General features: G+C 53.6%; 9 protein-coding genes and 1 non-coding gene across 10 annotated transcripts; 4 read left to right on the forward strand and 6 right to left on the reverse strand.

Annotated features, from left to right (window-relative positions):
* Positions 1-74: 74 nt before the first annotated feature.
* Positions 75-1,387, forward strand: BO82DRAFT_372236 (FAD-dependent oxidoreductase; the record flags this gene model as incomplete). The annotated part of the gene is made up of 5 exons (XM_025637310.1): positions 75-103; positions 155-292; positions 348-451; positions 510-613; positions 668-1,387. The coding sequence occupies 5 exons, from the start codon at positions 75-77 to the stop codon at positions 1,385-1,387; spliced, it is 1,095 nt and encodes a 364-aa protein (XP_025494737.1).
* Positions 1,388-1,451: 64 nt separating this feature from the next.
* Positions 1,452-2,428, forward strand: BO82DRAFT_7357 (uncharacterized protein). Its single transcript, XM_025641504.1, has one exon. The coding sequence runs from the start codon at positions 1,562-1,564 to the stop codon at positions 2,363-2,365; it is 804 nt and encodes a 267-aa protein (XP_025494738.1). The 5' UTR covers positions 1,452-1,561; the 3' UTR covers positions 2,366-2,428.
* On the reverse strand, positions 2,213-3,228 carry BO82DRAFT_351761 (uncharacterized protein; the record flags this gene model as incomplete). The annotated part of the gene is made up of 2 exons (XM_025634505.1): positions 2,981-3,228; positions 2,213-2,924 (listed from the first exon to the last, which is right to left on the reverse strand). Coding segments are annotated over exons 1-2 (596 nt in total), but the record flags the coding sequence as incomplete, so codon positions are not given.
* A 1,017-nt stretch (positions 3,229-4,245) lies between these two features.
* BO82DRAFT_351762 (uncharacterized protein) lies at positions 4,246-5,360 on the forward strand. The gene is made up of 3 exons (XM_025634506.1): positions 4,246-4,530; positions 4,586-4,638; positions 4,694-5,360. The coding sequence occupies exons 1-3, from the start codon at positions 4,302-4,304 to the stop codon at positions 5,078-5,080; spliced, it is 669 nt and encodes a 222-aa protein (XP_025494740.1). The 5' UTR covers positions 4,246-4,301; the 3' UTR covers positions 5,081-5,360.
* Positions 5,361-5,444: 84 nt separating this feature from the next.
* BO82DRAFT_389955 (glycosyl hydrolase family 43 protein) lies at positions 5,445-7,785 on the reverse strand. The gene is made up of 12 exons (XM_025638488.1): positions 7,535-7,785; positions 7,366-7,457; positions 7,095-7,306; positions 6,985-7,037; positions 6,890-6,924; positions 6,696-6,840; positions 6,636-6,641; positions 6,545-6,588; positions 6,391-6,482; positions 6,239-6,329; positions 5,766-6,177; positions 5,445-5,703 (listed from the first exon to the last, which is right to left on the reverse strand). Exons 1-12 carry the CDS (start codon positions 7,665-7,667, stop codon positions 5,672-5,674), a joined length of 1,347 nt encoding a protein of 448 aa, XP_025494741.1. The 5' UTR covers positions 7,668-7,785; the 3' UTR covers positions 5,445-5,671.
* A 616-nt stretch (positions 7,786-8,401) lies between these two features.
* Positions 8,402-9,180, reverse strand: BO82DRAFT_399377 (uncharacterized protein; the record flags this gene model as incomplete). Its single annotated transcript, XM_025639101.1, has 2 exons — positions 8,402-8,731; positions 8,839-9,180. The coding sequence occupies 2 exons, from the start codon at positions 9,178-9,180 to the stop codon at positions 8,402-8,404; spliced, it is 672 nt and encodes a 223-aa protein (XP_025494742.1).
* An 8,269-nt stretch (positions 9,181-17,449) lies between these two features.
* Positions 17,450-18,097, forward strand: BO82DRAFT_399378 (uncharacterized protein; the record flags this gene model as incomplete). Its single annotated transcript, XM_025639102.1, has 2 exons — positions 17,450-17,873; positions 17,940-18,097. 2 exons carry the CDS (start codon positions 17,450-17,452, stop codon positions 18,095-18,097), a joined length of 582 nt encoding a protein of 193 aa, XP_025494743.1.
* Positions 18,098-19,590: 1,493 nt separating this feature from the next.
* Positions 19,591-20,571, reverse strand: BO82DRAFT_399379 (uncharacterized protein; the record flags this gene model as incomplete). Its single annotated transcript, XM_025639103.1, has 1 exon — positions 19,591-20,571. One exon carries the CDS (start codon positions 20,569-20,571, stop codon positions 19,591-19,593), a length of 981 nt encoding a protein of 326 aa, XP_025494744.1.
* A 464-nt stretch (positions 20,572-21,035) lies between these two features.
* On the reverse strand, positions 21,036-21,125 carry BO82DRAFT_t80. Its single transcript has one exon. It is a non-coding gene; the product is annotated as a tRNA-Asp (tRNA).
* A 548-nt stretch (positions 21,126-21,673) lies between these two features.
* BO82DRAFT_276837 (FAD-binding oxidoreductase) lies at positions 21,674-23,435 on the reverse strand (the record flags this gene model as incomplete). Its single annotated transcript, XM_025631160.1, has 5 exons — positions 21,674-21,944; positions 22,010-22,386; positions 22,436-22,836; positions 22,892-23,105; positions 23,154-23,435. The coding sequence occupies 5 exons, from the start codon at positions 23,433-23,435 to the stop codon at positions 21,674-21,676; spliced, it is 1,545 nt and encodes a 514-aa protein (XP_025494745.1).
* Positions 23,436-25,265: the final 1,830 nt, after the last annotated feature.

A 25,265-nucleotide genomic window follows, 5' to 3' on the forward strand; every position in this document is an offset into this window, starting at 1 on the left:
ACCTCCCGCGTGGGCTTATCTCCATCCGTCATCAGTTGTCAACACACACAAATCATCCGTCAGGAACGAAGACCATGGCAACAAACACTATCGTGATCGTTGGGTGTGTTGCTCGGGCCATACTGGAAGCTTTATGCTGATGATGCCATCTCAGAGCAGGCGTCTCCGGACTCACCACCGCCTTTCTGCTATCGCAAGACCCGACCAAGTCCATCACCGTGGCCGCCAAACACATGCCCGGAGACTATGACATCGAGTATGCGTCTCCCTGGGCCGGTGCCAACTACTCTCCGTACGCGTCCCCCTTTCGCACTTCGTGGCTCTCCTGCAATGCTGACAATTTGTAGAATGGGCGCAGCCGGTAGCAACCAAGCCAAATGGGAACGAGAAACCTGGCAACCGCTGCGAGAAATAACAGAGAAGCACCCGGAAGCCGGCATCCACTTCCAAGGTATCTTCACCCACTCCCTTCATCCGCTAGTGCCTCTTCAGCCCTAAGTCTCATCCAGACAATGTGATCTACAACCGCACCCAAGATCAAGAGACAGCGACCGGCAAGAACTTTGCGGCCCTCATGAACGCTGAGCCGTGGTACCGCGACGTCGTTTCCAACGTGTGTATCTGGCCCCCGCTCTGCTCTCAACCAGTCCACTAAACCACAACGCAGTTCCGATCCATGCCCAAAGACCAGCTCCCTCCCGGTATAGACAGCGCCCAGACCTTCACTTCCGTCTGCATCAACACAGCAATCTACCTCCCGTGGCTTCTAGGCCAGTGTCGCAAAAACGGAACCGTCTTCAAACGCGCAGTCTTCACGCACATCACCGACGCAGCACAGGCCCACCACTCCGGACGCAAAGCAGACCTCGTGGTGAACTGCACCGGTCTTTCCTCGAAAACACTCGGTGGCGTGCGCGACGAGACCCTCTACCCAGGCCGCGGACAGATCGTCGTCGTCCGCAACACGCCGGGGAAGATGGCCGCCCTGTCCGGAACAGACGACGGGGAAGAGGAGCTATGCTACATGATGACGCGCGCCGCCGGGGGCGGGACGATTCTGGGCGGCTGCTACCAGCAGAACCAGTGGGATCCGCTGCCGGATCCCAACCTGGCGGTGCGGATCATGAGGCGGGCGATTGCGGCATGTCCGGACCTCGTGGCGGAAGGGCAGGGCATCGAAGGGTTGGATATTGTCCGGCACGGAGTAGGATTGCGTCCCATACGCAAGGATGGACCACGGGTGGAGCAAGAGACAATCGATGGGGTGGCGGTGGTGCATAATTATGGCCATGGCGGCTTTGGTTATCAGGCTTCGTTTGGATGTGCGGCGGACGCTGTGCGGTTAGTTCAGGAGGGCCTACAGCGCAAGGCGCAGGCAAAGTTGTAGTGGTACGCCTATCTCATACGCTGAGAGGATCGTAACGACTGATCCCTGACCCACCAGCTAAGCAATATTAGGTCTAGTATGATCTGTTGTTGGTGCCCAGCAAGGCCCAGACTCTTGGATATATGACTTCCTTCCTTGCCTATCATTATATCCCAGATACCCACGAGTCACATCATGGGCTTCTCCAAATTCCGATATCTTCCAGCAGAGCTACGAATACACATCTGGGAGGACAGTCTTCCGCAGAAACTTGGACGCCCCATCTACCGTTGGAGGGAAGGGTGTTGGCAGTTGAGCCCCTGCGACCCAAACACCGGGGCCAGACAGCCTAAGCTCGAGTTCCGCCACACGCTCTTGCACAACATCCGGATCGACCTTCCGCAGCTTTTTGTGGATCAGGAGGCGCGGGCCATTGCCCTGAGATGGCTCCAGCGCCAAGGAGCAACGATCACAGTCGATCCCGCACAGCAACCATTGACGGTAGCACGGGTGTTCGACCCCATGCACGATGCGCTGTACGTCTGCTCAGGCGCATCGGAGGATTACCTCAATTTCATCCTCGAGCCACATGAGCGACTGGAGGAGCTGGCTGGGCAATTCGTCACCACAATACCGCCCGCCGTCCGACACATCGCGCTGGCCAGAGAGCTGTTCGTCAATTCCGCCGGCCTATTCCACGACATCTTCCACCATTTCCGGCACATCCAAACAGTCTATGTGATGGAGGATGTACCGCCAGAATTGGACCAGCAGACGAGGGATAAGCTTCAAGACTGGTGGGAACTCGAACGTACTACTGGCGTGAGCATTTCGTGGGACTTTACTCGGGACCGGTTCACAAGACCCCTGAGTGAGGCGGCAGATGACCAACGACTGTGGTGGCTGCTCAACCGGGCCAGCGTAGGGCTGCGACGGGCATTCTCACCGGAACAGCAGGCTGTTTTCGAGGTGTATCCTGTTGTCGCTGTGCGTAGATGAGCACAACTCCCAGCTTAGACCAATGAAGCCCTGCACCATCAGTTGCCACGCAAATCCATCTCACATACGAGCAGTTCAACTAGACTTGGAGATAACTACACCAACCCAATACCGGATAAAACCATCTAGCTAACAGTCTTGATCGCCGCCTCCACATCCAGAAAATCATCCGCCCTCCTGGCCGGCCGGCCCCAGCGCACGATCCCCTCACTATCCACGGCCCAGAACCCCCCCGCCTGCCACCGACTGCCGCTCTCCGTCGGCCGGTTCCAGATCCCTTTCTCACGCCCCAACTTGACGATGTTCATCAGCCCGCTCGGACTCAACACGTGACCCCAGGAAGCCACCCCGGAGCCCCAGCGCGCATACAGTTGCCGCTCGGTATCGACGATCATCTGCACCGGATGCGATCCAGGCCCTGATCCAGGCTCTGCCGCCCCACCCACCGCTTCCAGCCACCGCGCCGTAGAGGGTGCATCGCTATGCGAGACCGCGGCGAAGTTGAGCTGCGGGTGCTGGGCGGCTGCTTGACGGAGGGTGCGGAAATCGGATTCCGCCACTGTTGATCTGGTCAACATCGTTGAAAGAGGATGGCCGTGGAGGAGGCAAACAAACCTGGACAGCCGCAGTGGCGGAGGAAGAGAATGATGGTTGGTCGGCGGTTGGGGTTGGGCAGGGGCAGCTCGGGCGATGAGGGGGCGGGGTGGCCGAGGTGCGGCGGACTGGACACCTTTACGGTGGAGGGAGAGAGCCAGGAGGAGAGCTCCTGAGCGATGATCATGCTAGATGGTGCTGTGGATAAAATGATAGTATAGTTTGATGTTGCTGTCACTTCTGCGAGTAGTGATCCATTGATGGAATGATTCATGGGGTGGCTGGTGAATGAAATGAGTGAGCAGGCTGTGATGCCATTGGTGGGGCGGCATTGCGGGCGGAGTTTATCCGGGCCGAGCTTCTTGCCCTACCTTTGACTAAGTATCCATCTGTCACATCGATCCCTGACGGCAAGGGGGAGCATATGCAGAGTAGGGTGGTGACGTATTGGTTGCAAGTACAATTAGAGTCCTACTAACCATCATTTATCTGAATGTTTTGCTACACCAGCGGGACAGGAATTGCGGGGTGCAGAAGGATTGACACTAAAGCACTCATTCGTGGCCCGGGGCTGCATCCCGGCTCGTGTTGAGCGGCTGACCTGATTTCCACTCTCCTTGGCGTGGCTGTCATAATCGATGAATGAGAAGAAGTCGGGAGTTATAAGGGCGTTTACTGCTAGGGTAGTTTGGTTGGCGCCTCAGGGCTCAGTAGTGCAGACAATTACTGTCATCAATAGTTGGCACGGCCCGGGGATAGTCGCTCAATAGTTCGGGACCGAAGCGAGCCTGGAATCGATCCTACGTACGACAGATGCGCACTAGACACCCTGCCTGGCCAAGGATTGCAAGAAAGACTGTTGAATCTGATGGGCCGCCATCGATGACTAAATCCCCCTCGTGAGAGGGCCATAAACCCTTGCACGTCGATGCTTAATTGAGATCATCGGCCCAAGGCAGACGCCAACACACTGCTTAATGTATCCAGTCTTCACTCTACCAGACAGCTGACTCCTCGTACTCTGCGACGACTGCTAGTCCAGTCACCCCGGTCTTGGCACGAGGGGATCGACAGGACTCGCCAAACAGACTTCCTTGGCCACAACCCTCAATGGCCAGGGGACTCGTATTCGCAGATTAGCCGCCAGGAACAAGCGAACGCGATGCAGGGACCTCGTATTCTGGTGTTGGAGGTATATACGGGCACAATCAAAAGGGCCAGCGACAAAGAACTATAAAGCCCGGGGCCTACGTCCCCTGCTGCTCCTGTTCTCATTGTTCTTTCTCCACCCTGCTTTGTCTTCACCTTCACCCGTTCAAACCCTGTTTCTCTCTTGGTCAACATGCGTCCCTCTTTAATCACACTTATCGCTCTCGTGGCCACGGCCACCGCGCACGGCCTCACTCGGCTAGAGGCTCTGCACCTCCTGAAGCGCCAAAGCAACGGCAACGGCGCCTTCATCCCCGGCACGACCACCGTCTCCGACTGCCCGGAAGGCTCGATCCTCTGCGGCACCAGCAACACCTGCTACTTTCCCTCGCGGGGTGACACCTGCTGTCCGGGGGGCACCTGTACGTGGCCAGCATCTCCATTCCACCGTCGGCTAGCTAACCAACACCCATGCAGGGGCCTGCCCCGGCGACTCCTTTTGCCTTCAGGACCCCTACTGCTGTCCCACTGTAGGTCCACACATCCCTCTTACCATGCAAGACCATCAAGAGTGAACTAGTGTAGGGCCTGGACCGCGAAACCTGCGCCCAGCAGTACGGCGTGACGCTGACTCCGACCGTGTCGAGTGCCGCGGGTGTCCCCGATACCACCACCGCTACTCAACCAACCTCTGCACCGTCCGCCCCATCCTCTTCCTCGACTTCCGTGGATGAGACAAGCAGCAGCAGCAGCAGCAGCAGCTCGACCTCCGTCCCCATCATCCCGACCACAACGTCGAGCACCGTCGCGGACGCTTCGTCCTCCGTGCCGACCTCTACCCCTGCTGCCTCTTCCACCGCCACCGCAACTCCCTCGACTGAACTGTTCACTGGCGGCGCTGGACGCGTCTGCGGAATTGGGGCCGGTGCATTTCTGCTAGGTGGAGTGAGCGTGATGGCAATTGTTTTGTGAATAAGCTTTACTCCGGAGGGAGTCTGCTAGGTCGGGTAGGGTAGGGTTCAGCTAATACGGTGAGGACTCGACCAGTTGGTAGCAACGACTTGGACCAACAAAGAGGTTTAATATGTATGCGCATGTCGGAACCACGTAGGGTCTGATATCGTAGTCGTTGTAACCTGGACAGGCTCTCCCACTACAACTTGGTGGTCTGGGCCTGATCGCAATGGGATAAAACCAATCGATGAAGCTCCCGAGTTCGGGCTCGCGGGGCAGCTGGATGGTAATGCGAGATATCACTTGCTACTATACGTGTGACAATCGTTCAAAACATGTCCATGATCGCAAGTTCCCTTGCTACTAGATCCAAAGCTGTAAGATCAAGGTTGCAGAGGTTAATTCCCATTCTTCAAGTGGTGTTTGTCGTTCAGGTTTTGCAAATACACTTCGCATCCAAAAAGAGCAATCGTCGCCAGTTCTACACATCTCCTCACTAGCAACATCCCACTTCAGTCTCGCAATCGACAAAATCGACAAGGGATCCAGCATACACCCCTCTCCACCCTATTCCTGCCCGAGCGGACCCATCCCAGCCAAATCCAGCCCCTACGAAATAACCAAGCCCGCAATATCAGGACCTAACAGTACGAAAGACGTCAGCCAGGAAGCTCAAACGGACAAAACGGCAGGAAATCCCCACAGTATCCCCCATTGTACGTAGAGAAGGTAACCACATTCCCACTACCCTGTTTGACGGCCGCATTCAGCACACTGGTCCGTAGCGTCTGCGGCCCGCCGGAGGGCAGGAAGGCGACGACGTGCGTTTTGCCGTTGACGGTGACAGAACAATAGCGCTGGGTGCTGTCGCCGTTCCCGTACGAGATCTGCAGGGTATTCTCCCCAGCGGCGGCGAAGTCCACCGCGTCGAATGTGAGGGTCCCGTTATCAGGGCCCCCGAGCCAGCCGATGATCTCGGAGCTGCAGCCGGAGCAGGTGATGGAGGTGGCGGATCCGACGATCGTACCGGCGGATTTGGCGCCGTATGTCGTGGTGTTAGAGACAGTAGTCCAGGTGCCGTCTTGAAAGGAAGGGGTCCAGGCGGCATCAGAGGTCTACATCGAGGATCATTCAGTCAAGAAGGAACGATTGGGACAATAGCATGGGAGTGCGTACAATTGTGGCGGTAGTTCCGCTGATCGTCAACGGAAGCCAGATGTAGGTGGACGAGGCCAGGTCGGTCGACACCCACCGGTCGCCCATGTACCTGCGTTACGATTAGTGCCTGCGATGGATTTCTGCGCGTCTGTGTATAGGAGTGAGCCCACATCACAAGGCCGTTCACATCGGCGACATAGCTGGTCTGCGAGCTGTAGGTTTCTGAGCCCGAGGGTGCAAAGTCCGCCCAGTCCGACCAGGGCTGGGGGGAGGAGTCAGCATCGTGTCTTAGATTGGTCAATAAGTGTCCGAGAGGTGGCCTACCCCGGAAAGATTTGTCGCCGTAGTATACTTGTTATCATTTGGGCCTGGTGCTTGCGTCAATACGAGCAATCACGGAATAACATCTACGTACTCCACCCTACTCCCGTCTGCAATTAGCATATTTATCAATTGTCTGGGGGAGTAAACTAACCTGACAGCTGACTGGCAAACATAAAATACGTGTCCCCCGCCTTATATACGGCAGGCGCCTCGTAGTCTGCCGTGAAGAGATGAACGTTGCTCTCGACGGTCAAATAGTCGGCCGACAGCCGGTCGATGCGCAGACCGTTGGCCCTCTGGACACGACATTAGAAAGGGGACGGCTCATGGTACAAGAACACCTACATCTTCGGTGAGAAGATAGCCCGTCCCATCGGTATCTGCGCGATAGCAACAAAATCAGTCAACGATCCACTATACCAAAGTCAAGAGGCGCCTACCTTTGAAGAGACCGAGATCTCGAGACTGGAACCCCAGCGGCCGCGACGCGTTCCTGGATTGACACTCCTCAGAACCCTGTAGTCATCGCCGGCTAAAGGGGCGTACATACAAATAGGTATAGGCTCCGCACACAGTATCACTCGTAGCAACGCCCGCGCGGGCCTCCGCATAGCTCGAGTCATCGATGTGCAGCCACATAACGTATTTCTTCGTGTTGTCGTTGTAAATCACCTTGGGCCGTTCGACGACGCGGCTAGGCCCCAGGTCCCCGGAAGCTTGCAACGTCAAGAGTTCATTCTCGAAGGACCAGTCCAGGAGATTCTCAAGAGCAGAGTTAGCATACGACACCACGCATTGCATTCAATCTCGGGGCCTCCTACCGTGCTAGAGTAGCAGTTGATCGACTGGAAGCTGGAGCCGGAGGTATGGTTTTCGCCGATTATGTAATACACCCCGTCCACCTCGGTGAGCCCTGAGACGCTCATGGGGTCGCAGGTTAGCCTGCTCGCGTAAGGACTCTTGACATTAGTCTGAAACGGGTTTGCCTACCGGTCCCATGGGCCTGGATATGCTTGTTGGTCCCCGCCGCAGTCCACGTCGCGCCGGGGACGATGTCCAGCGAGGCGCGGACGAGCTGCGCAAAGGGGATCAGGCCGACTAGGAATGTGATAATTCGATGCATATTGGTTAAGCGACCGGGACGAAGCGGCGTGAGGAATGCGAAGACTTCTGAGGAGAGGAGAAGACTAGCTCGTGGGCCTTGACGAGGAACATAGACTAACTTATACCTCACAGTCGTCCGCGATGGGGTGGGGTGGTCTGCTGGTAGGGCAGCGTCATGATACTCCGTGATAGGCGGATAAATAAGCATCGATGCCAGTCACACTTCGTCACATCAAACTGCGGGGTTATGCAAGGGGAGCTGGGCTCTTCCGAGGTTACATCTGCCCACCTCGTCTCTACTGCATCACCTGCATCATGTGGACCCGCGGTTATTTAGCCCTTGGGCAGAGATTGTCTTCCGGTCGGCGGCACGGCGCGTTGCGGGATCCAAGAAGCAGCTCCGATGCTAGCCCTAATCCCATCGACTTTCTTTGTTCGGTGCTTGTCAAAAGGTAGCATCACTCGATGAACTTCGCAGAACAGCAATTGGTCTCATGTTCAGCGAAGCCTGGCTGTAGATGCGCAGCAGAGTATTCGACCATGTGCGCGATCGGAAGATTCTGGGACGTGATGTGGTTCCTATGGCTCGATGTGAAGGTTCCGGATCATCACGCCCAATAATCTACAAAAGATAAAGAAGAATTCGGATTCATGTTTTAATTGTGTAGTTTCTAAGCACAATGAAGTTTCTCAGCACAATGACCGAAAGAACGACCCCCCTTTATGCATGACCCAACGCCAGAGACGCAATACCTAACTGACCGCCTCCCCAACCCCCATATGATGCTGAAACTCCTGGCTCTTCACCAGCTCCAAGATTGAGAGCACGAAAGCCAGATCCTGATCCTTCGAGAAGGTTGACTGCCCGTGGACCCACAGGAGGCGGCACTGCTGGTCATGAGAGTCCCACTGATACAAGCTCACCGCCTGGCCAATCACCTCCGCGCCAAAGTACGGCCACACGGCGACTTCACCGGGGCTATCGCTGCATAGCCGCATGTACCACCCCTCCATGCGCTCCGCCAGACACTGAGGCAATAGCTGGAACTCCATGCCCGTAGCGGCGCCGGTGGGGTCATCCTCCTTTGTCCTCTTCGTGAACCACGATCATGGTGAAGATCATCTGCCCGCGCGGGACGGTAGTGACATTGATCGGGTCGCAAGGGAGCTGGATGGTGAGTGGCGCGTACCCCTGGGTAACGGTGCCGCTTGACGTGAAATAGCTCTTTCCGGGCGAAGAGCGTCTGTACCTTGGACGCCAACGATACCTCAAATTCGCCATAGCGATCGTTATCCACCTCGGACGAATCGGCCAGGCCCGGGCTACTACTAGTTGGCGCGATGAGTCCGGTCACGTGCTCGGGGTTAGGCGAGGACTCGGCCATGATGATGACGAAATGGCTTCTGACGTGAACGGTCGGAGATATCCGGTTGGTGGTAGTCAAACACTTACTGTGCGGAAGAGGTGAAGAGTTTCCCACAGTATTCCCTTTGTAATGGTTATATAACCTCCCAATATTAATAGTAGTCATGCTTCAAACGATGGATCCCGGTAATTTTCGTTGTCCTTTGCTTTGTGGATCCGGGACTCGTCATGAAAACCCCCAGCAGGCCCTACCAGACGTAGTCATGGCTTGAAAGAGTGTATACGCTCGTTTAGACAGTATTCCCTTTCATGGCGATAGCTATAGCGGTGATAGTTTCCCTGTGATCTTGCCCGTGCAGAGAGGATATATGTGTTGGAGGAACAAGCGCGCGGATCGGATGTTCCAAGGTATGGCGCTATTCCTGGATTGCTTGGGCCTTCTGTCAAGGAACATGAGCACTGGACATTCGGGCTTTCTGAAGGAAGCTACTATGTCTTCACATCAACATTCTTTTTGGTATCGTTCGCATGGATGGATGCGTGGATTCCCACGTAATGTACGCGGGAATGGCCAAGTGTACGGAGAAGGTCACGTGGCACGAAGAGGCCCGAGGCGCCGAAATGTATGGACAGTCTATCTATTTCTTCTCTTCTATCTTCTCTTCCGTCCCTTTCTCTTCTAGGTTTACCATGGACAACCCTACCGCCATCTATGCAAGGCCGTCTTGCGCGCGGGGACTCCCGCACCACATCAAACCTAGGTAAAGACTGCCTAGGGGGGCCCTCTCACACTTGTTACTGTGCTGAATTGTTACTTAAAATACAATTCTGAGAACTGCACGGTGTCAAGGTTTCCTTGGTGGTTTCGGCCGGAGTAGGTCGTTCCTGGAATGGCCAGTCAGCACGAGGCGGGAGATGGAAACACCTTCGACCGTCCCAAAGGTCGCAGTCAGTGGACGAATGCCAAGGCTATTTCGGCTTGGCCAAGTGCTGGAGAATGCATGCAATGGGATTCTTGCAAGCAAGGCGGTTCATGTAGGCAAAGCATCGCACGAGGATTCCACCAGCAAGGCTGTCTGTGCGAAGATTCTTGCAGAGAGGCATTATATCAAGAGTTTTTGCAAGCGAGGGTGGTTCATGCGACCGAGGCATCGCAGCCGAAAAAGCAGTAGACAACGGCAGGCACGTGCACAGATCACATGACTTTCGATCTCTTCGGCAGGCCACCCGAAAGACCAATCAGTGAGCGATCCAATTGATGACGATGCCATCTTTGCTCTGTTGTCTGTTCACAGTTGACCAGATCCTTTCTGCTTGAATCCATTATCCGGTTTTCCGCCACTTCTTTGAGACTTCTGAATACAGGAAGAGGTCTACATAACCTGGAAAGAGATGCTTACAATGCATAGTCAGTGGCTAGACAATTGCTTTGTCACAGCGTCTGCTCTTAGTTGAGCAGCCGGACAGCCCTTTTGATACGAAACAGACTGCTGGCAGTGTTGGGATGCACGTTTTCACGCTCTGTCTTTATTTGACCTTTGTTGGAGTCGCCGACTCTTTATCTCTTTCTTACAATTTTTTACAATGCCACCTCAGTTCTTTACTTCTTAAAGCAATCGGAGAATGAGAAGAACTCACACCGTCGATTCCGCTCAATTATATCTACTCCCATTGCGAGAATGACCTATAAATAGCTGTAGATGAGTAGCTTGCTGTCAAGCATCATCATCAGCCTTTGCTCTCCCGCATCCTGCTCCCGGTCTGCAAGCACAGTTTCTCTTCCCTACCACTACCACGCTGAAGTCATGTCTGTCTCAACCTGTCTCTGTTGTCCGGAAGCCAAGATGGTTCCGTCGGCTGAACCCGCTCTTGACAGGGCCGCATTGAGAATATTTGCTAGGAAATGTCATACCTAGTTTTTGGACTCCATGTAGGGTTCACCTCTTGGCGGATGATGAAGGGGGGTCTCCGGTTCTTCATGCGCTCGGCATCGGCCGAGATATGCTCGGCTTCATGGACCTAGTCAGCTTGACGCTGTATCGCATCCTCTAGCAGGACGAGCTCAGGGTGAAGCGAGAGAACGACGCCAACTTTAAACGCGGCGTGTACTTCTGAGATGCGACCGCGGGGAGTGATGACCGGCATCAGCTCGATTTCATCTCCCATCATTGGGGCTACTATAGAGGAGTGCTGCATGAGATGCTGACCGAAGGGGTCCGTACTGTGTTGCATGAAAAGACATGGTGTGGCCAGCCATGGGCTCGACCGGATTGGAAAGCCTACGCCATAGTTTGGTGTGCGACTCTGTTGCGTGACTTGCTCTCCGTGGTAACAAGTCAGAGGCGCATTCTACAATGCGAGCTGCAGTCCATCAGTATCTGGACCCTGCGGCGGTGTCTCGACTCGACGAGCGCCGGCCACCGGTCTATCGTTACGCTCGCCCCTTGATGAAGCTGACTCAATCTGAGGACGCAACTTGCCCCATTTGCTGGGGGGAGCTAGAGCTGGACCGTGGCGACTTTGTCTGGTGTAAAATACAGTGTGGCACTACCTTTCACGCCCTGTGTTTTGAGCAACAGTATGTGCTCAGGGGTGGTAGACGGAATATGCCATCTTGCCCATACTGTCGGGCCTTGTGGGTTACCTTTCCTCGGCCCTGCAAGCGTTCGTGTTCATGCCGGATGTTGAGCCGGGGGGGGGGGGGAGACTAGAACCAATCCAGAACAATGATTGGTAGAAGCCAGTTAGGATCCTATTCTAAGCTTAGGATGGCTGGACCTTGTCCACTATGGGTGAAGATAACTAGTATACTTCAAAAGTAAAAGGCGGAGAAAACCATGCAGATTACCAGCTTGATCTCTCTGGTAAAATTGCGATTCTTATACCTTGGGCTATCTATACAAGCACATCAATAGCAATCAAATTGTTCTTATTGCAGAAGTTACCTATAGTTATATTGAACACAATCTCGTGGATGATCGCGACAACTTAGGTAATCATCGGATATGGACGCCCAATAGCTATGGTAAGGTGCGTCAACGTCAACTTGCTATATGCCGGAGAGCATGTACATGGGGGACAATCTGGCTATCAGGGAGAAGCTTCCTACACAGTGGCCAAGGTGGTGAGCGCTGCCTACTAGGTACCTACTTACTCAGATAAATGCACACTCCGTGAGGCTGGCTGAACAACTAGCTAAGAACCACCGAGGATACCGGGGTGGGCGGGCGGTGAGCGGCAATCTGGCTACTGACGCCACAGGGCCGCCAACAATAGCACTTCGGGACCATGTACTTTTTCCATCCATCGATTCCTTCTACCGAGCCAGCTCTATTGTAAAGGCATCAAGAGGGTGCAGGTGTTGAAGGGCAGTAGACCTGTGTGTGTCTGTGTGTCTTCTCAGAGGGGAGTTTGGTCGAATGAGAGTCTTGTATGGCAGCTGCTATCGACCACTTGCGGAAATGCACCGGAACTCCGTGAACTTATGCCGACCTTGTAGGTGGCTTGGGCAGAGATCAGACTGCATCGAGGGGATCAGGTTCACGGGCGTGGTAATGTGTCTGTTGGGCGCATCGATGTGGTGATGATACCCTTCTGCGACTGAGATGAATGGGCCGGTCGGCGTCCGCGGGCTTCTCTGCAAGCAACAGGCACATTCGTGTTCAAGTAGCATTCTGAGGGGACGATAGGAACGGGATGGGTTAGGGGATGGTTGCCTCCGATTGATTAATGGAGATTGCTGACCAGACTCACTACTGCCCACTGCTTTCAGCATTGAGTAGGGCTAGTAGGCACGATCACATCCGAGCCCGTGTAAGCAACAAAAAGCATGAGGAATTGCTGGAAGACGGATTGAAGAGCTAACGCGACCGTTGTTTCAGAGGAAGAAGGGGTAAATGCTTTGGAAAGAAGGGGAAAGGGCCTGGGAAATGTCCCGGAGTTGTGCCAAAGGGCAAAGGGATTGTCGAAAGGCATGGGAGATGAGGTGCGGATGCCGGCAATCTGCGTTTGCCGCACCCACGCACCGTCCCGTGACGAGACTGGCATGACAGGGGACGTAACCTTGAACCTTGAACCTTGAACTTAGAGCTTGTAATACAAGTCTCCAAGACTTCGACCATGACCATTGGCGCAATGTCAGGTTTACGGAGGGGTACGGCCCAACGCCCAATGGCCTGGGATTTTGGAGCAATCATGCGGTCCACCCTTGAATTCCTTCAATTGCAAGATCACGCTTGGTCCGGGGAATGGAATACACCGACTGAGATAATTGCCCTGAGAGGGCAGCAAGATTTCATTCTGGACTGGACCAAGATTGTCCCTGTGAATCCCCAACACTGTCTCCGGCCTCTGCGCACAACCACACAACAACTCAACAGATTTGAAACATTCATCGTATTCCAGCCCCCTTTACCAGGATAGCCATCCAAATTCGCAGCGACCTGTCTCCTGCTTTCTCTGCCAGCAGGCATGTCTCTCCAGTTCAACTGATGAAGATTGCCGCCATTGCCTGGGGTCGATGCTCACGGACGCCCCTGATTTACCCTCCCGCAACCGGACTTAAAGGTGTCAAAACAGCATCCATGGACAGTGAAATGAAAAGGCTTCCATTTGAGTCAACAGTGCAGAAAGGGAAGTATGGCCAGCCCAGCGCTCTTCGTGTGTTGACCGCGAAGAATCGTGCACAAGTCAAGGGTCAGCCTGTCTGGATGAATGGGCACAGTCAACTTGCATTTCCCGTCGAGAGGGAAAAGCTGAACTGAGACATTCGGAAAGAGACATAGAGAGAGAAAGAGGCGATCCGAACCCCAGCGCAGCAGTCACACTCCCCGGTCGCAAGATTGCTGGGCTCCCTCTACTGCCCAGAGAATGTTCCCATTCTTGGTGCGTTCGTGCGCCCGACCTCTGAGCGTGGATTTTGATGGCTGGGAGATTTCTATGGCAGGCCGTCTTCGGCTTCCCTCCCCTCATTCAGGGTTGGGCCCACCAGGAGAGAATACACTTCTGAATCACAAGGTCAGGCGGCATTTTCAAGAGTCGATCCGGTCTCACGACAAATGGAGAGTATCCTGCAATTTTGGCCGTCAACTCTGTCTGGTGTGTACATTGCAGAGACCCGTCCTACAACTGGCCGCATTACCTGAGACGTTATTGCCTCACGCGCCGTCCCAGCCACTTGAGAGCAAGTAGGATCGCCGAGTTGGAAGTTCGGGGAGATCGGTGTCAGCACGAAAACCCCTTGGACGCCTAATTCAAAAATCCGCTCTATGCCTGGTCCTTGTCATCCTATTGAACTTGCGTTCTTGATTTTCTTGCGTCACCTGTTGTATGCTCGGAGTCATCTTTCTCCTTTGTTCGTCCTCAGCAGCCAGTAGAGGTACAGGTACTCTGACATCACTAGAAGCCAGTCATGATCATTCAACCTGCTTTCAACTGACGGGGCCGTCGATATGGCATCAGCCTGGGCAACACGACGAGCCCGGTCTCTCAGTCCTGTCTGGCGCTATATGGCAAGGCAACGAACGGCCCCACAAGAGGTGGTATCTTTCTGGAAGCCATGTCAACCAGGTGGACGACAGTCTGAACCTTATTATTGGGTCTAGATTGCGTCCAGAAGAAACAACCCGTGGCTTTGTGGCTTTTGCGGTAGCTAAACATCTACCCGGGACTCTGGATCTGGACTCTCAATCGCTTTGGGGTGGTTTCCACCACCATGTGCAACAGCGATAGCCGCTCACTTGCTTTCCTCTAGACAATTTTGTGGACGGACAACTTGCCTGTGTTGTATAGAGCAATGATAAATAGAAGGGAGAAACGGAAATCCCGAATATCTGTAATGTAGTCTGTGTGATATCTCCTTACTCCTAAGCGTTTTCCATCATGCTCCTACTATGTTGAGTTCGAAGCCCTAAGACAAGCGAGAGCAGCTCTTAAGCAACTAGTGTCAGTTATTAGCTTTATCGCCTCACCGCGACACCTTACGTGTCGTCGGCCCACTACTTGACTTAGCCATTTCCTGTCTTCTGTCTTTCGTGCGCGGTTCTTGAGATAGCACATTGGCGACTTTTCCCGTCGCTATTCACCATGGCTAGCAATTCCTACGGCACAGAATGCAATCTTCTAGGCGATCGATGTTAGTATAGGTGAGTATGCTCTGCTTCTAGCTCGATGGCCTTCGACTCACGCAATTGCAGGGGCTGCTTTCGAACTCTGTATCCTCAGAAGTCTCCTTAACCAAGACCAACACGCTCCCTTAGAGAGTGCGTTCAAGACACGGTATAGAGTTTTGCAGATTGAGCGACAGGATAAGACAGGGTCTGAATTCATGAGGCAATTGAGAACCTAGTCTGTTTTATTCTTGGCTAATGACTTGGACATTCAGAAGAGCGAGGTCGATAACCTGCGCTATCTAGTGATGAAAATGAAATATCTAACAGCAGGTTAGCATCCCCATATCCAAATATCCATTCCGCTTCTCATCGCATTCCAGCGCATTGTGCCTGGGAACCAGGCAGACATTCGTGAGTCGTCTTTTCGTCTTTCGTTCACACCGCGGGCAGTACTGGTAGGAAGTGGCTTTCATCCTGACGCTTCTGATCGAAACGCTGTGCTTGCACGATTCAGGTTAGCCCGCGGACATCCCCATGTCAATTGATCCTGCTCGCTGACACGAAAGACGTCTTGTATCTTAGTTCCCTGGCAATATTCGAGACCGACACTCATCCTCGCCCCTCATTCCTGCCGCAACAAACCCAATCTCACATCACGGCTGCGAGACTCCTGTGTGTCTTGAAACATTTGATCCCATAATTCAACATGCAGTGCATCGGGGGACAACCCAAAACATCATGTACGTATTCGCTGAGGCTCCGTGCTCTAAGCATTATCGGCTAATGTTATTGTACGACCGGAGGGAAAGGGATAGGCGTCAAGACTTCCCCAGCAGCACCCAAGGAGGGTTGTAACTGGATGGATACATTTGCGAACCACGAGGCCGATGGAGGGGGCGGAGGTCGAAACAACCAGGGCCAGCCTAGCCATCATTACCACCACGTCCAAGGCTCGGAATCTGAGACGGAGAGAGGTAGCTCGGATCTTGTCGACCTCATTCATGTTATCATCAACGTGACGAGCCGACCCAACCACTGGCAACGAACAGGCTCGGATTTCAAAACAAAGAACGATAGCTCAGAGCCGATCGACGCCATTCATTCCATAAGCAACGCGACAACTCCGGCCATGCAGGACAGTCATGATGACAAACACCATTTCGGAATCTCAGGATCGGCGGTTGTGGAGAAGCAAGGTAGCTCGGAGCTTGTTGCAAGACTGCCTCTCGTTCAAGGTTCCATGAAAGTCACCATTCTGACCAGTCAGGGAGGCCAAGCTACAGATTCCCATGGCGAGCCTTTCAACGTCGCTGAATAGATTGAAGCAGAGTGGCTTGGTAAAGTGCCCCCCTCCCCCCGACCACGTCTTTTCGAGGTTGGACTATTTCAGCAGCCAGTCAAGGGCACAGTTCAGGCTGTCATTCTCGCCAGGATCCAGGCTTGGTGGCCCTTGTCTCGTACGACAGCAGCCGAGGCTCGATTTTCGGTGGACCGCGCGGCTTCTGCCCCAAGCAACCTCAATGCACCAGCTCATAACAACCATTCTGTTCCCAATCTTTGTCAAAGCATCAACAGGTCACTTGCTGCTTCGTTCCTTCCGTGTCCTTTTTCTCTCTCTTTTTTTCCGGTATACTAGAGTCATTCCTGTAGGGAACAGAGCCTTCTTGAATCAAAGTCTGCTACACTAGCGCTAGTGAACTTCCTTCAACTTCTTCCTCCTTAGCTAACATATTATGTCGTCTGTCGGAAGGTTTCTTCTCACTTGCATTTCTTGACTTCAGGCCAGAGTAATCCTACCCATGTACAAAGAATGCGAGGTGTAGGGATCGCTCGCCTGCGTGTCTTGGTTGTCAGCATCCGAGCCGAGTTGGTGTTGTATTTTCAGGGTTGTTGATAGGTATCCCTGCTCAATACACCCGCATCTTCTCACAATGTTCATAAATCTCGCAGCGTACAGAGACCCAGCTGCGTTCGAAATTCGAACAGCAACAGGCGATGTGCCACAGTCGAGATGTGGTGGTTTTGAAAGTGACGATGACGGCAATTCCCCAAGCTATTACGCTCTCCCTTCTTCTATAAGCCTGGCTGTTTCGCCCTTTCTTCTTGTCATCTCTAGGGCATCTCTCGGGCCACGGGTTTTTTGTCGCCCCTCTCAATACGCATCGATCTTTTGACAGTTTGAAATTGGAATCTACCTCCTCCTTCTTCTTCTTCTTCTCCTTCTTCTTCTTCTTCTTCTTCTTCTTCTTCTTCTTCTTCTTCTTCTCAACCACCCTGTGAACTCTGGTAGAATTCAGCCAACTAGTCATGGTCTGGTGCTCAGTGATGGCGCGGTGGTTCCGTGTGCGCCGTGATCGAGACATTGAGTTGGAGCATGGTCAAGGGTCCCGAACAGGGCCGGCAGCGCAAGAAACAGCAGCGGATCAACACCCCGACCCCCAGAACGAACAACAAGACATACTGCCCGCACGCAAAACGAAGGGCTACGATGAGCTGGCAATGTTCATGGCTCGAGATCCCCCATCTTTGATCTTCCGACGATTCGACGAGCTGAACATCAAGAATCTGCTCTACCTCCAGGCAGAACTGACATCTTACGAGGTGAAGCTGCAAAAGATCGTCGATCGGGAGAATGAAAACGGTCACGTAACGGTAGAAGATGACTATATAGTGCCGAAAATGATGACGGATGCGAACAACCGACGGTGGGAACTGATTCTTCAGATTCGGAAGGTCCTGACACAATACAGTGAGTCTTGAACCTGCTTCCTGGGCACTTTGGGCACTCTCTCATGATTGACGATGCCATCTCTAGACACGGCTCTGCAACAGTATCGCGATCTGCGGCAAATGAGTGAGCCGCATGCCTCCGACCTTCGCAACCTTTCCATGCTCCGAAACACCGTAGAGACGAAACTGACACCGGGTAATATTATCGATCATCACTTGCTACCCCGCGAGCAGTGGCAATGAGCTCCCCTTGTACCCGACCGCGTGGCACTATGCAGTCCGCTCGAGGGAGCAGTTCCAATGACACAATGGTCATACTATCACCTCGGCCCCTTATGCTACAAAGTTTTGGGGCCGAGAAAGACCGACGTAGGTTGCGCTCTCTCCTCCTCCTCCTCCTCCTCTCCCTTCTTCTTTTCCTCCTCTTCCTCTTCCCTCTTCTTCCTCTTCTTCTCTTTCTGTCTTTCTCTCTCCCTTTCTCCCTGGCCTGGACTAGGGCCCAGGCTTCGGTCTTGGCTTTACTTGTCGTTACCTTCAAGTCTCGATCTCTGATCTCAAGGGCAGACCCACAAGCACGACAAAGAAAACGGATACCACTGGCAGTACAGAAACCGTCGCAAGATTGGTCGGGCAACACACATGCTTTTTCTCATTATCGCGAGCGCGGCGATCGCCTCCGTGATGTGGGGGTTGTCCGTCATCAAAGGGAAAAAGCGACGCCTGTGGTTTGCCATAGCCATGTGCATTGGCTTTGTGACTTGAGTTGGGTTTATGGTCCCCGCGCGTCGAGCCGAACTCATTGTGCTCGCAGCAGCGTGAGTGGGAAAACACACCTTCCTTTCGGCGCAAGTGAAGCGGCTGCTAATCGTCGGTTTGGGGTTGTAGGTACGCCGCGATTGAGGCGTCTCTCCTGGTCAATGCGGCTACCGGGCAGAGCAACATTGCTTCCCCCGGTCATTGATACCTCGTAGTTGGTGTGTGGTACTGTTTTGCTGTTGTTCGATGGGCTTTGTCCTTTCCCTCTGTTCTTTGGCTTTCGAGATTGCGTGACAGATTGCACCTGAGATTTTGCCTTGCCGGCGTTTGGGGTTCGAGTTTGGCTACGATGGAGTAAACCAGGTTGGCAGGATTGACAGAAATGGAATACAATTGTGAACTCTGAATGGCTGTGCTGCTGCGATGCTGCCCGCTGAAAGCAGAGCTGAAAGCAGAGTGTAATCCGGACCCCCTCACCCCCTCATTTCCTCATCCCCACTCCTCGCCCTCGCCCATCCTTAGCCCTAATGAGAGCTCATACAACCTTGCAGGCTCATTGGCGGTAATGCCTGAGTCATTCGTGGCACTGTTTATGTACATAGTAAGAAAGCGGGATATTCGTGCCTCAGGCAGGATTGCCCGGATGAATGACGCCGCCGCTAAGGCGCCTGTCAGACGGATGTACCTTCAGTCCAGTTTTTCGGGAGGAGCACGCGGGTAATTCCTATGTCCTGAGTACAAGGTAGTTGGGGGCACGACTTACACTAAGAATGTCCTGCAGGGCACAGGCCGTAGACAGTAAGATTAAGGCTGGCACCACCGCAGTGGCGGCGTGGCGGGCTGCGCGTTCATTGTCCGTACTTTCTGACGAGTCAAGTATCTCTCCAGCTTCCCGACTTCACCTCCCCTTCCTACGTGCCGCGTCGATGACGACTCTTCATAGATTCTTCCAGATTGACACAACTAGCCCACCATGAGCCCTAGTACAAACTATGCCACTCGAGTGGCGGGCCAGGCCGCTCAGGCAAGCCTTCCGACGTCTGACGCGGTGCCTTGTGAGTCTGGGCCAGGAACGCCTCGCGATGGGCGTCAGTCGGCCGTCTGCGACGGCAGGGGCACGTGACGCCGTCGCCCCAGGAGTTCGGGGCACAACTTCCCCAGGGACTCAGCCAGGGTTGACGACAATGCAGACAGGTGTTTCGGTACGGGGCGGAAGCGTCCGGCCGTCCCCGACACCACTCCCGAATACAGTCGACATGCGCGGCGAAGCCGCAGTGGCGCTTGCACCAGAAGATGGCCTCGAGTTTGTCTCCCAGCGGGCGGCAACAGACCTGGCACTCGTGGCCATGTTTGAACGGGGTGGGATGGCGCGGTTGCTGCGTGTGATCAGTGCCCATACGAGCAACGGCGGCGGCTCCGACATATTTTTGAATACAGGCTCGGATGGTCGCCTCGACCTGCGGATCACCCAGGGCCTCGAGGCTCTCGTTCAAATCGAGCATAGTGGCGATGGCACGCCCCTTCCAGTCTGGCGAAGGCTTCCAGTCTTTCGAAGGGGAGGTCAGCCAGAGATCGGGATCCAAAAGCTTCCGCGCCCGCTCCCGGCTCTCCTGGTGGAATCGGGCCAAGGTAGGCGCGTAATGACCCCAGTGGTAGGAGACCAGCTCGAGGCCCCCACCGGTCGCCGCTTGCACCAATTCCCCGTACGCGCTCCCATCATACAGGCAATTCTCTATTCCTATCACACCGAACAGAGATTGCATCACGGCTTCCAGGAAACAGGTGAGATCTTGGTGGGGACCATCCAGTACATGGACCCACGGGGTTTCCCTTTGGGTGACCCAGGACCTATCAATCTCGCAATGTTGGTAAATCCAGAGTCTGCAGAAGACATTCCGCGCGACGCGAAGTGCAGCAAGGTCGAGAGGCGCATCAGATGGAGCACAGTCAAGGCCAGACATCATTACAACCTGTATGCTGTCTAGTCGAAGCTACGAGTGATTGGTTTCTTGCGGGGACGGGGAGGTGACCTCACAATCCGCATGTTTATCTATTTATACTCTGAACGTTGCCCTTCTATCCACACCGGTCCGGGGTAACGGGGTAAAGAAGCCGGGTAGTTTGTTCGCTCTTTGATGATGTAGAGACAAAGGATCGCGTATCTCTTATTATTCACTGTCCGGATTATGCCTTCCGACATGATTAGAGTTGTAGACCAGGGTTGGAGGCCGAGGAGTCACCTTATTGTAATGCACGGGGTTCATTGTATGTGGGTCTTCGGGAATCATTGGCAACAATCCAGACTGCGGGGAATTTAGCAATCGGATCGATAAGCTGGTAAGCTTGAAACAAAGGAGATACAGAAGTGGGCACCAAGGGCACCAAGGGAGAGGGAGACGAACAAAGGCCGGTGGAGCAAAAAAGCCTCCCCGACTGGGAGTCGAACCCAGGTCTCCCGCGCTTGTTCCTTGGCCGGAGTGACAAGCGGAAATCATGACCGTTAGACCATCGAGGAAAGGATGATTGTAGGTAGATATATTGGTAATATTCCCAAAACATGTGGTTCAAGGCGCGTCGAGCTGCCCACGAGGTGACACGCACAGTGACTCCGTTGCTCTGTTGATTCCTCCTGCCTCGTCTTACCTCTACTCCATCTCGGATTTGTTATACAGTGGGAGGACATGAGAATGCACCGCCTCGTCTTAGTCAGCGCGAAGTAATCATTGATCTTTCCGCCTACTGTAAAGGTATAGGGAAGCCCATACTGCCGGGCAGACCACCAGTGTAGCAGGCGGTCAACCAACCACGTGACGTATGAGCCACCTCGCATGAACGTCGCGCGTACTTGCCGGGCAACTTAGAACAACATCAACCATCCCCCAACCACAGCGAAAGAGGTGAGCAAGCATTTCTAGTGCGACGGTCTGCTATATACTACCCTGTCTCCATGCACTCTGCCAAGAAGCATACAGTCAAATGATATCTTCCTGCTGGGACTCAAGGAAGTGGTTCCTTTGAATCTAAGGCTCTCCTGAACTCGAATACGTAAACAAGGCAACAGTTTCATGCACTATCCTTTGCATCCAGAACAATGGGCACATAATAGGAAAACTTGTTGTCAGGGTCGTACTCGGTCTTGACGGACCGTAGCTTCTGTAACCGCCATTCGTAGCCGTACACGGATTCCAGCGACTCATAGCCAAATGCATAGTTGACATAGGTCGTTGGCACTCTGTCGGGCTGGCCGTCTAGCATAACGTCTAGTATGCCGCTGGCAAGTTGCGATGCGGGTTCCTCAAGATGAAGAGTGGGCAAATACGCTATCATGGCGACCCTAGTACGTGAATGTTAGCTCTCCTCTTTCCCAGTCGTAGTCCAGAGGGAGGGCTGAACTCATACACCCGACTATTATCGTCACGATGGGGAAATGCAGAGCTACCAGGGTCAATTGCTCGGGCCGCTGCCGGGTTATTCGCCTCGAACAGAAGAATGGAAGGCTTGAGCCCTGGATACTCCTTCAAGTACGTATTGAACAGATCATACGCCTGACGACACGCTGTCACGTTGAATATCTGGAGACCGGTGGTAGACATCATTTTCGCTAGTCCCTTCGTACAGGGTAGACTGACCCTGCCATTTCGCGTCGCATCCGGCATGGCGGGATAGGGCACAGCGCCTGCGACAACGTTCATCGGGCCGAGGTTGTTGAAGGGCGCCAGGTATTTTTCTGCTTCGCGTTCGGTGCCAAGGAAATTGAATGACCACCAAATCACAGCCTCGTCACTGTCAGTCGAGAAGCAACAATGCAGGGGTTTGGAAACTCACATCGCTGAGGCTAAGAAGCGGGTTCCACTCGTAATGGCCGAAATGGAAGTCCAGCTCGAGCGGCTGTGTTCCGTCGCCTGTTAGGTTGTTGAGTGCTTGAAACAGGCTTTCGAGTTTGTCCTCCGTGTAGAAGTAGTTTCGAAAGTACCAGGTCTTGGTCGGAGGTGGGTAGACCTTTATCTCGAGGCTCGTCACGACACCCAAGTTGTGACCAGCCCCTTTCATCGACCAGAACAAGTTCGAATGGGAATCATTAGAAACGACGATGGAACTTCCATTGGCGAGAACAACATTCAACGTCACAAAGTTGTCGCTCATCATCCCATACTGGCCCTGATATCTTCCGTGGCCTCCACCGATGGCTGGGCCAACATGTCCGATGCACGCGCAAACACTCGTCGCTAGGGGGGAGCCAACGTCAGCTACCCAGCTGTTGGAGGAGTACCGGGCACTTACTGGTGACTAAACCCTCTTTCCACAGTGCATCGATCAGGCCTTGTGTCTCAATGCCGCCTTGCACGGTGGCAGTCTGTCTCGCGTGGTTTACTGTAACGTTCTGCAACAGTCGTAGGTCGATTCCCAGCCCTTGAAATGATCCCTGAGATATCGGCCACCCGTGGCCTCGGTTGACCGTGTAGAAAGGGATGCCGTTTCTGTTCGCATACTGAATCTACTTCACCTTAGCCAAGAGTCAATTCTCACCAAGCAGGTCACCTACCACGGTGGAGACATCAGACTCACAGCCGACTTGGGTGATGACTGTGAACTGGGGAGGCAGGTATTCCTCATATCGCAGGGTCGCACCCAGCCAGCGAGGATCGTTGTGCCCAAAGACACTGGAGGAGTCGCAGAGTAGTTGACCAAGATCGGTTTCGATTTGAAATGCAGTCAGTCCAGCCCGCGTCATGGGACAGAGACCGTCGACGCAGCCGGTCGGCGATGCTTGTCCAAGGGATGACAGAAGGACAAGCGCCCACGTGATGAGGATTGGGAACCGCATGATGTTTAAAGCAAGAATATAAGCTAAAAGATCTCCCGCCGAAGTGTGAAGGGAGAAATCGTGACGTTTGGAGATGGGTAGATGAACGGGCAGGGAATCATGAGGTGAATCAGCAGTGGCACTAACAGGGCAGGTAGTCGTACACTCGCCTTGGGAGAGAAGGAGCCATGGGCGCTGTCTCTTCACTGCGACTGCCACTGTCGGAGTTTCTATTTCCTCTCTGTACCCCAGAGCGCCATGCATACAACGGCGCCCTGGGGAGAATGGCATAGATTGGAGACACGGTCACATGATCGCAGCCTTCATAGTGTATGATGAGTTACGGTGATCGTGGTCGAGGATTGCAACACCTGAGACTTCCCCGCTATTCTGTACAGTACACACCCTGGGGATGTTGACGATATAGAAAAGACTCGAATTCATCTTGTAGACTTCATTCGGGCTGCAACCCTAGAAAGGAGAGGTGAAGCCAAGGCAAAATACCATCTGTAGATGGCCCGGCATGATTATAAACATATAATATGTGGATTACTTTCGTTCAGGTATCGAATTCACACGTGCAATGTCTGTCATCTGTTTCAGAACAAAATGGAAGTCAGAATCATCTGTTTACACATCGCAATGAAGGTCGAGATCCTGACCTTGTGCATTGTTCACATACCAACATTTGGTGGGTATATACAGTGGCGATCTCAAATCTCGAAATAATATTTCGAAAGCTATCTGAGTGAATCCAAGCCGAGCCAAGCCCGCCCTGACAAGAAGAGTTCCAAAGCTTGATTCTTGGCTCTAGCTTTGTTGATAACTCCTGTGCGGACGATTGGACCACCTCAGTCAAGCTAATTCCTCTGCAGTGCCAGTCCAGACTTCAAGTGAATCAAATCCAGCATGAATGAGCAAAGAGAGTTTGATCGCGATGGAAGAGGGTCAACCACTGCAAGTCCAGAGAATTAAGATCATGGCCTGCAAAAGACTGGCCTTCAAGCTGCATCCACCCTCGAGCCAGTATCAAGTCTAGTCCTTAAGGTTTCCAAATGTCCAGCCCCACCGCGAAGAAAACTCAAGCATCATTCCACACCGGTCAAAGTCTTGCGGTGGGATACAACACGTTAACGGTCCGGAAATCAGCTCTGACATCCTAGCTCCCCAAGTGGGTCGTTGTGAACATACTAGGACATGCTGAGTTTTTCATTCTCTATGGTCAAATTAAGATATTTGAGTCATCGGCTGTGAGTAGACGACACTTGACAACGAGGGTGACATCCGGCTTGTCAGCCAGACATAGCAACGAAGCAGCAGGTAACAGGCCCGTCAACCCACCGACCACCTCCGCACCATCATCCTTCCAATCTCCTAGCCTCGTGGGCTCCGGTGCCGGCCCTACCCAGTGTCATGATGACACTAGTAGTTCTAGTCCCTGCCGGTTCCAGCATAATCACCGATTAGTCCGATGTGTGTGTGCCCCTGAGGCGACAGCAGCACTGGGCGGCTTGATTGCCACTCAGCTCGAGCCCCTCCCACCGGAGCCATTGAGACAAGCTCAGAGACCAGGTTGACGGAAGGCGATGTTCGCCATCAACAGTACATCACCACCATTACAACCATTGCCACCGTCCTTGACTCATAGCTTGCCTCCATCGCCATATCCAGCATCGACTGGAGTACTCACACATCTCACACATCTCAAACTATCCACATGTGGCACGACTGCGTGCGATTCGCCCACACCACGCAGCCACACCCGTTCTTCACGGGGTCATTCCACCTCTCACAGGTGTAATCCTACGCATGGTGCCCGCTCAAACTTCTTGCCGTCGGGCTACCTCCCAG

The sequence above is a fragment of the Aspergillus uvarum genome, assembly GCF_003184745.1.
Source record: "Aspergillus uvarum CBS 121591 unplaced genomic scaffold BO82scaffold_10, whole genome shotgun sequence".
NCBI lineage: Eukaryota > Fungi > Ascomycota > Eurotiomycetes > Eurotiales > Aspergillaceae > Aspergillus > Aspergillus uvarum.